Source organism: Excalfactoria chinensis, chromosome 8 (genome assembly GCF_039878825.1).
Source record: "Excalfactoria chinensis isolate bCotChi1 chromosome 8, bCotChi1.hap2, whole genome shotgun sequence".
Classification (NCBI taxonomy): domain Eukaryota; kingdom Metazoa; phylum Chordata; class Aves; order Galliformes; family Phasianidae; genus Excalfactoria; species Excalfactoria chinensis.
This window is the reverse complement of record NC_092832.1, coordinates 8541612-8552033: the sequence shown is the minus strand read 5'-3', so window position 1 is coordinate 8552033 and position 10422 is coordinate 8541612. Positions and strand designations below refer to the sequence as shown.

At 49.5% G+C, this 10422-nt stretch overlaps 1 protein-coding gene across 2 annotated transcripts in view; it reads right to left on the bottom strand.

The window, feature by feature from the left end:
* Positions 1-148: 148 nt before the first annotated feature.
* The window catches only part of ATF6 (activating transcription factor 6), a 71087-nt gene continuing 60813 nt past the window's right edge, over positions 149-10422 (bottom strand). For both annotated transcript variants that reach the window (XM_072343133.1, XM_072343134.1), the window contains exon 16: positions 149-2143. In XM_072343133.1, coding sequence (XP_072199234.1) covers positions 1935-2143 — 209 coding nt within the window. In that variant the 3' untranslated portion in view covers positions 149-1934. The remainder of the gene's footprint in view (positions 2144-10422) is intronic.

Sequence of the window (10422 nt, the reverse complement as noted above, 5' to 3'; positions counted from 1 at the left end):
CTTTGGGTCTGGGTCACTCACAAAAAATGGATGGTTGGGAAGGGTGCTTGGCCTTCTTGTTGCCAGTGATGCCTGACAGCACTTCACCGTCCACTCTTTTGTATAAGTAACACTGTATTAAGCAAAATAATAATGAATAATAGTAATAAATAAGAGAACCACTTTATTGCCTTCAGTGCTAGGGACACACAACAGGATACAAGGGAAGAGAGGTACTCTCTGCCACTGCCGGGGACTGCAGCGTGTCCCCAAGCCCCCTGTGCCAGCCCCAGCCTGAGGACGCTGCCCTGCCACCCACCCAGGGGTGCCGCCAATCTCCAGCAGCAAAGGGCCCCATTAGAGCCTGGCGTCCGGGGGGCTGCGTGCCTCCAGCTGGGGCACAGCCGGGGAGGTTCTGGGCTGTGTGAACTGGCCCGCCGTCAGGTGGGGCCTGGGCCAGGAAACAAAAACAGGACTGGTGCACGGAGCATGGCCAGGCCCCTCGCCGAGCCCGGCTGCTTCCCAGCAGCTCGCGCTGGGGGGACGGGGCTGTGTGGCGCTGACTACGTGGCAAAGGGCAAAGCTTTTCCACAGTGTTGCAAGGCACATATTTTACCGGGGTGGATTGCTCCTCACCCTCCTCCTTGCCTCCCCCGAGCTGTTTGTCTTTCTGCTGGGTCAACCTTTCTTTCCTAACAGCCACACGCACACAAATAATAATAATAATAATTAAAAAAAAAACAAAAACACAACACAACATCAGTCAGTAAGTGGTTCAGACGATGAGGGAAAGCCAACTGAAGTCTGGCAAACTGAAGCTGATCATCTTCTGTGTTAAGTGCAAGGGGGGGAATAACGTAACAACATGCTGAAGTCATTACGCACGGCTGCTGCTCCCAGCCCCTCAGCTGCTCCCCCAGTAGGGTGCTGCCTGCCCCATAGGCCTGCAAACGCTCTGCAGGCTGTGAGCAGTGAAAAACATTAAATAAAAACAAAACAAAACAGAAAGGGAAGGAAAAAAACCAAACTCAAAAACAAACCCAAAAGAAAGGCAGTTACAACCTTCAGCAATGCACGTGAGGAGCTAAACCACCAGCCTTAAGCCAATCCCCAGCCTTGCTGGGTCTCACCACAGGGCTCCAACTGTAGGGCGACCCTGACAGCAGCTCCCCATGTGGAGGGGTGCACGGAGTCCCTGTGCATCAGGTCCCTGTGGCTCAGGTCTCACCTGGAGGCAGTGCAGGTTGTTCTGCTTGTAGTGCCTTGGCTGTGAGCACCCTGCGGTGCAGGGCATAACACTCCTCACTGTGTGGCTGGGCAGTCCTATGGCACCATCACCAGCCTGCAGCACCCCTGCAAGGGAGGCTGCGAGGGAAAGGGTTTGGGGCAGGCACACGGGGTGACAAGGAGAGGGGACAGCCACTGTGGCAGAGGTGGATACTGTGGGGTGCAAGGCCAGGATGAGGGCTGGCAGGACTGCCTGCAGCTTGGATCTGGGCACTGGGGGAAAGCTTGGCCTCGGGCACAGCCTGTGCAGCAGTGTCTCTGGGTAGGACCCCAGTGCTCAGCACCAGACCTCAGGAGATAGCTTAACAGGGAGGAAAAAAAACCCACTAAATTATGGACAGTGCATAAGTAGCAAGGACAGCCCGTGCTCCCCCCGTGCCAGTGCTGAGCACCGGCTTATGCTGGACACTGGGACTGAGGAGGTGTGCATTGCCTGCATCTCGGGCACTGGGCACCACACTGTGTGAGTTCCCCAGGCCTGTCCCCAGTAGGGGGCCAGCAGAGCTCTGCAACCCTTGGGCTAGGCAGGATGCGGTCATTTGGCAGCATCATGCACAGGGATGGGCTAAGCTGCCCTTGATGTGCCCGGAGCCCCGGGACCTGCCAATGGCAAGGCTCAGTCTGGCAGCAGGATCTGCTGCATGCTGGGTGCACGGGCTGTGCTGGAGTTACTGCAGGGACTTGACAATGGCCCTCAGGGCGTGGGGTGTCTCTGAGACAGAGGAGGACGAGCTGTAGAAGGTGTTGGTGTCATTTCTGCGCTGCTCACGGAGGTACGGAGGGACAGATGAACTTTTGATGTGGAGGATCCTGGTGTCCATCACTTCGCAGTCGATTTGCATCATCACCTCGTAGTCCTTCCCATTGATCACGTTCTCTGCGGAAGTACAAAAGCCAGTGTTAGCCCTGCAACATAGAGACCCAATGGCACCAAAAAGCAGTGCTTTCATGGCATTTCATCTGGGCTGGGCTGGGCTGGGCTGGGAGCTTCAGCTGAAGGCAAGGTGGGGTGTGGGCAGCCCTTCTGTTTCTGAAGGTCCATGCACAGAGCCTCATCCTGCCACTGGCACCCAAAGGGCCCTAGGCTCACCATGTGCACTCACACCTAAAAACTAACACCAGCCTTCTTTTTCACTTCTTCATCTGCACTGTATAATGTCTATTACTGGCATGTTGCTCTTGAGCCACTAAAGCATAGGGCTGATTAAAGATAGGGCTTCCTTAAGAAAGTGGAATGTTTTCACTTTCTCTTATTGGTTTAAGAACACTGTAACCCTGATGACACTGAGGATCTACAGGAATTTATTCACCAGATTACTACTTAAAAAAACAACAAGTTAAAATGCAAATTCTCAAGGAATTAACTGTGCCTCATGAGCATGCTGACCTGGCTGCTGTACTTGCAGAACATGGTGGAGTTGCTGACCAAGCAGACCATGATGGGCACAACCAAAAGACTTGCCTTTGGAAAATCATTTGAGAGAAAGACCTAAGAAGGAGACAGTGACAGCTTCCCTTCTGCTGACCATGATCCAGAGAGCCTGCTGAGCTCTCTGAGACTCGTGTTGTCCCTGAGAAAGGCCCAGAGACATCACCAGGAGTGGGAGGAAGTTCAGCTACCAAAGCTTCCAGCCCTGCTGTGCACAAACTGAGGCTGGGCACGTCTGTTAGTGCAGGAGCTGCTGGGCAGCCAAACAAGCCGTGCACATGGCCAGCATCTGCTGCCTGCTCTGAAAGGTGGGAGACTATCCTGCATAGACAGTGTGTCCAGGAATGCGAGAGCCCAGATCAGATTTCCAGGCACGACCAACCCTTGCTTTTCAGAGTGGGAAATGCTGACTGCCATCGGCAGGGTTTTCTTTCTGAGCTAAGGAGGATGGAAGAGCACCTAATGGAAAGCGTATGGACTGGAGGAATGCAATATACATTACTAATTCTTACTGCTTTCCTGGATTAACTCTGATTCTGGATGACAGCTGACAACCACGGCCGGACCCTCTTGCACCCTACACCACCTGTAGAAGCCATTAGATCAAATATGTCTGGGATAGTAATGAAAAGCAGGAGCAAACCCTTTCTAAGGGGGCTGGGAGCCTGCAGGGGAAATCAAAGCTCCCACCTGCAGAAATGAAATGGAAAAAGCTCTGAACGTGCCACCAAGTGACTGCGTCCAGGAGCAGCTGTGCCTGGCACCACGAGCTGACCCCAGCACCCTGAGCAGCATCTTGTCCCAGTGCCATGTTCCCAGGCAGGGCCATGCTGGGGACACCCATCCAGGGGAACTTTCTGTATCACCATTTCTCTTGTCTCTTGCTTGTCAAGCCTTTGGGCTGGAGGGAGCACATGAGAACAGCTGGACTTCCTGCAGCACACCAAGCTGGAAATACAGCTCTCAGCTTACCAGGAGCCTGGCTGTGTGAGAAAATGTGCACCAAAGCCACAAGTGGGTGAGGTGGGATGGGCTGGCAGCCAGAGCCGAGAAACCCCTCCGTCAGCTCCCCAGGCAGTAAGATTACCCTACATTTGCCTGCAGCGGCCAGCACAGTGGGTTACTGGTCGGTTCCCTGGCATTGCACAACACAGAATAATAATACCCCCAGAGAGCAGCGATGTGAGCAGAGGAACCGTGCTCTGTGTGGGTGGCAGTGAGAGCATGGGAACACGCTCAGTTGCCTCTCACCCAGCCTCCCGGTTTTTCCTCAGCTCCCCCCATGACAAAACTGGACCACAATTAACTAAACCAAGGCTCTGAAACACTGTGGTGCAGGGCCTGCCCTGTTCAAAGCATCCTGCATGGAGGAGCAGGCTGAAAGCCATGACAGCCCCTGACATCCTGCCACCACGGCTGGGTCATGCCCTGGCCATCCCAGCCCAACAGCACAGGGCCTGATGCTCTGCACGTGATGCTCGGCAGAGCAATGAGCAAATGTGACCTGGATGCAGTCAGAGTAGCGCAGTGTGTGGAAAGACCAGCTCACTGTCAAACAGGCAGGCATTTCAGAAATGATTCCACATGGCTCCGGCCTCAGCTCGATTCCATTAAATTGTTTCATGATCTGGATGATGAATAGAGAGCATACTTATAAGGTTTCTGGAAGATGGGAAGCTGGAGAGATTTCAGCCACCTTGGAGTGTATTGGAGTACAGCTTCGATAAAAGAGAGAAGCTGTCCAAGATCAGGATGCACTTCAGCAACAGCAAGAGCGAAGTACGGCGCTCAGGAGAATTGAAAGGCACAAGTACAAATGGGGCCAGGCAGAAGCAGCTTGAGGGCTGCAGAAGAACACGGTGTATAAGCCAGCAGCAAAACAGGCCCAGAAATAATCAGCTCAGCTTCAAGAAAAACAGTCTTAACCTTACCAGGTTTTTAATGCTAATGCCTGGTGATTCCTGCATCAGATCTTTTAAAACTAGGTGGTCTCGTGACCATCAGCACCACCATTGGTTTTGTGGACAAGCCAAAGGAATACAGTGCAGCTCCACCAAGCCCTGCTATGCCTGCATGCCAGGAGCTGAGCCCAGCGCTGCTTGTGCTCCCCACAGGCTGCAGTATGGGATGGGGCCTGGGCTGATACAAACCAGCCTTCTTACCCAGGGAGGAAGAGGGACAAAGGTGGTGATCCAGTGTGCCAGCAGATTAGCTTTCAAATGAGGGAAGAGGCAGACACCTGTGCAGGAAAATCCTGAGCTGAATAAGCTGCAGGATGTCCTGTAGAAGTGTCTGGATTTTTATACAGATCTACTGCTCCTCTCCAACACTGAGAACATACAGCCACATGACATCGGAACAGAACTGCCAGACAGGCTTAATCTCAGAACTGGAAGGGAACTCTGGAGGCCATCTAGTCCAATCCTAAGCTAAAGCAGGTTCCCTACAGCAGCTCACACTGATAGGCATCCTGATGGCTCTTTAATATCTCCAGAGAAGGGCACTCCACACCCTCTCTGGGCAGCCCGCTCCAGGGATGATGAGATATGGATTAGATACAAATTACATAAATTACTACACTTTTGGTAAGATGCAAGGAGGGAAATCAGTTGCCCCACCTGCATTTAAACTACCCATCTCAGCCAGAAATACACTGTAAGGCTAAAAGATCAACCCCTCCTTGTGTACAATAGTGTAGATGATAGTGCAGGATCCGCTGAACTAATTTAACTGATGTCAAATGCCAGGGAATCATCAAAACCACCACCTCTTCTAAAAGCATCTGTGCAGAACAAACAGCCCCCCTTTGTATTTTCCACCCTTCCTTCTAACAAACAAGTCTGCGGTGCCACATCAGGCTCCCAACAGAGTCTGTGTTAGCATTAATTTACACCTCCAGCCCTTCTGCAGCTCTATTATCACACCAGCAGGAACCTCAGCAGCTTTCAAAGAGCCATTAGAGGTGCTGCTTGCTTCGTGCTGGCTCACAATGCTCAAGTTTGATTTAAAGATTAAGCACCAAGCTACCAAAACAATTTACACTGCAACCTGTGCTGGCCCAAAACACGGATTACATTTAGGGCAGCACAAACTTCACAGAAGATGAGGGCACCATCTGCTCTGCACAGCTCTGTATCCCCAGACACAAGCAGGGGCTCCCCTGCCCTATCTGTGCTGCAATCCTCTCCATCTCCACTGAGCAGCCCGGACTGGCCCAGCCTCTCACATCTGGACAACGTTTCTGGCTGAAGGGTTGGTACACACTACCAAATAAGTAGATAAATGAAACAGTGTTGCTCTAACAGCTACAAAGACTAAAAATACACTCACTGCAAGCAGGCTGCAGGGCTTCTAAAATATTTACAGATTTACTTGTTATGCACGATTTCTGGAGGCAAGGGAGAAAGCAGTATGCTCCAGGAACTACTTTTTAAAAGCAGACTGCTGCTTGCAACTGTTTCTAAGCAAGCCAGTTGCAAGCTCATGGACTCAGATGCCCTCAGTCCCTGGTGAGTGTTAGGGGAGATCTGTGTGTTTCTGTTTTCCCCTCTGCAAGCTTTTTACTCCCTGTCCCTCAGCGATTGCTGAGGCTGTAATGCAGGGCTGCAGCGAGCACACGCTCACCTAAAGAGCATGTACAGAGGAGGCACCATCATGGTGCTCAGTCTCTGTGTTCTCAGGGAAGGCCCTGCACCAGGGCCAGGCACATTGCAGCCCACACAACAAGGACCTGTGGACTGCCAGCAAGCAGACAGGACCTTTTCCCATGCCCAAATTGTTGGAATACTGGTGCCGGACTGGGCTATCCTAGGGGGATATACATAGCATGAGGGGAAAGTAAGAAAGCTGCAGGAAACAAGCTCTGTGGCCTGCTATGTGAATAATGGAGCCACTGGCTGTGGCTGAGAACAACGTGCACTCAGCCCATACCATGATGTGATTTTTGGAAAAGGCCAGGTCCTGCAGGTCAAGAGATCAGTAGCCAATGCAGAGGGACCAGTCTGGGTTGACTGTACTTGCTCTTGCTGGTTTGGAGAAGGAGCCAACGGCCCTCTCAAGCGGAGCAGATCAGAATCAGCAGCACTGATCCTTGCAGGCACACCATTTACAGCTCCTGCAGGTAGAGTATTGCTTGGAAACACCAAGGCATTTGTGACAGCGCTGGATGTGGACGTGCTTGCTGTAGGAGCTATGGCCATGTTTGAAATCTAACCAGCGGAGGCAATGTTTACACAAAGAATTGAAATAAAAAGGAGAAAACAAAGGCAAGGCACAGTTTTGCTACACTGAAAGTTCTCTTGGGAGCGAAAGAAAGTAAAGAGGCTGGAAAGAGAGCAACTCCGTTAGGCAGAAACTTCCCATGGCTTCTTGGGAAGCACAGAACTTGTAAACAAACTCCCTGCATGGTCTGCAAGACCAGAAGTACCCACTTACAAGACAAACAGCTGTAATGGGAGAGCAGCCTAAAAAGGCATTCATTCTAGTGGAGGCTCACTTCAAGAGCCAGAGCTGGAGGATTTCTTCCTCTGAGCGTGGCAGCACAGGGCTAAGAGGTGTGGGCACCAACAAGCAGGAGCACAAAGGTACAGCTTCCCACCGCAGCAGCTCTGCTCTCTTGGCCCACTCTATCCAGGCACGCTCAGCTCTCACAGTCTCAGCCAACATGTGCTGAAGTGAGACTTGACTTTTTACAGCTCCTGACCCCATTTGTCACTTTTCTTTCTTCTGATATTTATATATCCTATGTGGTTAACACCAACACAAGAACACTTCAAGGTTTCCTTCAACAGCACTGACTCCAACTTTAAGCTCTCTTTTACACCTTGGTCCTCTACAAGCACTACAGATTCCCTGGCAGGCTTCTTCTGAAAAAAAAAAAGCATTTTTATTACTTTTCATGCTTTAAGCAAGTTGTTCCTCAGTATCACTTTTGGCTTGACTTCTTATGCTTTGATATTAAGCCTCCCAGAAACGGCACTCCAGTTTCCTCATTTGGCTATTTCTAATTCCTTCTCATTGTTTTAAGAGAGTTCTTATTTCTAAGAACCCACTTTAATGTATTATTTAAGCTTGCTGGATTTCCTAGGGTCCTTTTAATGGCTCTCTTGCATGGAGCCTTTAATCTTTAATCAATCTCCATGCCATTTACCAGCATTTTACCCTATGCTGTTTGCTTTGCATGTTATCCCATCCTTATGCAGCCCTTAAACTTTGAAGTTGAACTGTAGTACGTGCTTCAGCATTTTGACTTGTAGGCAGTTAATACTAAAATTAACTGAATTATTTGACTTCTTGTTCTTCAATAGGCAGCCATCACATTTTTACTGGTGTGGACCTTCTCTATCACCCACTATCACTTGTAGCCCAATGTTAACGTGTCTCACTGATTTAAGAGCGGAGGCTGGTGAGAGCCTGTACTCACTTACAGCTCAAATGTCTTTATAGGTTGGATGGTATCCAGGTAGTGAGCTGAAATTTCCACCTGTCTCACTTGGATACATAAAATTACCTCATTTATTTAGAAACTGTGATCAGTCCTTGCTCGAAGAAGAATATTTTTCACGCAGCCTCCGTGCAAGCTTTTGTCTGCATGTGGCAAGCGCTTTCCTCCATGTGAGCTTCTCTGATGCAATACATTTGCCAGTTAATTAAAACAAATTAATCACTCACACACGCTGCAGAGTGCCTATGTGAATGAGGCACGCTAATAAAAATGATAAGTCACTTTCAAAGGCCTCTGCCTCCCTGCTACAGCAAGAGGAGATTTATGGCTTCAAGATAGGAGCGCTGCCTTGAACCAGAGTTGTCTCTTTTGCACAGTGAGGGGCAGCTCAGACTGCTGGTTATTTCTCCATCCACAGCCACCCAGAGCGTACTGCTGCTGTGCAGGGACACGCCACCACCTCTCCACATGGACTACTGAGGAACAAGGGACAGGACAGAGGCAGATGGTGGAACAACGTGCTGAGGGATGACTGAAATTGAAGATCTCAGGATGAGTTTCCCAAATGCTTTCCTACAGCAACCCTACCGTCCGATTGTTACAGAGGCTCAGCTGGGAGGAGGCACAGGTAAGGTGTGCCCTATGGAGCGAGTGAGGAAGAGTCCCCCTATGGAAAGCCGGGCTTGGGAGTGGGCAGCAGGGCAGCATCATGGCAGCCCAGCCCCGCTGGCTGCAGTCTCCTTAGAGACTGCAATCAAAACACAGAAAAAAGACTGTCTTGGACTGCTGTGCTTTTCCTAATCTCTAGGTTTACTCCAGTGATGTCCTCAAGACAGAACTCATAAATGTGAACCTCCTCTACCAGTTCTTTGCAGGTTTGTTTTTTCTCTTCATGTTTTTACAGGGTGAGCTCATTACAGATAATTACGATTCAGATCACAGCAGAAATAAAGAGCTACCAGTAATCAAAGCTGGCCTATGTATCACAAACATAAAACTGTATTTGCCACGTCTAATTTAACACTAAGAGGAATTATGTAATCTTAAATTTACAACACTTGAAAACGTATCAAAGCAGATCAGCTGGGCTGAAGGCTAGAATTACGACGTGCTGCACAAACACGGTTTGGTACAGCTGGGATGGTGAACACCACCTCACTTCAGGACTGAAACGTTCTCATTGCTTTGCAGCTCGCTCTGCAGCCTGGTGGGAGAGCATACCTGCATGGCAGTGTCAGCTCCAGGAGTGATGGACATGGAGAGGGCAGGCTCTCTGCAGTCAGCCACATGCACTCGGTTCTGGCATGCAGCATCCATACTGGCAGCTAGCATCATGGGTTTCCTTTTGCTTCTACATCAGGGATTTTATATAGCTTGTCTTTCATATGGAAAAGCAATCTGGTGTAATAACCCTACACAGGCATTTGACATACTAGATGTGAAGTCCAATTAATTTATGACTCATTCCCTACCCCTTCTCGGACAGCGTGTTCCCAAGAAAATGCCATCTGCAGCGTTTATCCTGTCTATACAGAGAAGACCAGTCGTGCTGGGGCTTTGGCCTGCTACATCACATGAAACCCAAGAGATTTTCATAACAACGAAGCGGCAAAAAGACACAGAGGATCTTCTGAAATCATCTTCCTGTTCTTATGAATACATAAAAATAGGTTGCTTATTTAGCAATTTAGGTAAACAGACCATTATGAAAAGTCACCGGGGAATAAGTCTTTATGATTTCATTTCTTGATCGTTTCCTGTCTAACTAAACAAACATGAACTCAAGTGACACAGATTCCACTGCTTTTGAGTGCAGAATACTTGAGCCATTTCTGTCATAATCCAATGAATAATTTAATCATCTTTTTCCTGTCAAGGACAACATGTATTAACAGAAGAGCGGTGGGAAGCACAGCATCCCTCAAAGGTTGTCAGAAACTTCTTCAATTTGAATTCAGGCAATGATCAGTTTTGCAGAGAGGAAACATTAGAGTACATCACTCTGAAAAGAGAACAGCAACATTCTCCAATATGACTAAAACCTGTAGTTAAAATTCCTCGGCAAGGTGTCAGTCCTAACCTCTAGATCAGAACTCAACATGAGCACAAGGGGTGAAGGACGTCTGTTACACCAGCAATCAACCCTATGAGAGTGGCATGAGAGTCTGGGGCCAAGCAGAGCAGCTTCGAGAGGAAGATACAGGAACAAAGATCTGGCTTCTAAGCACAGAGAGTGAACCAACAACACCTGAAGACAGAGCGTTTGCTGAGCAGCAACCTTCAG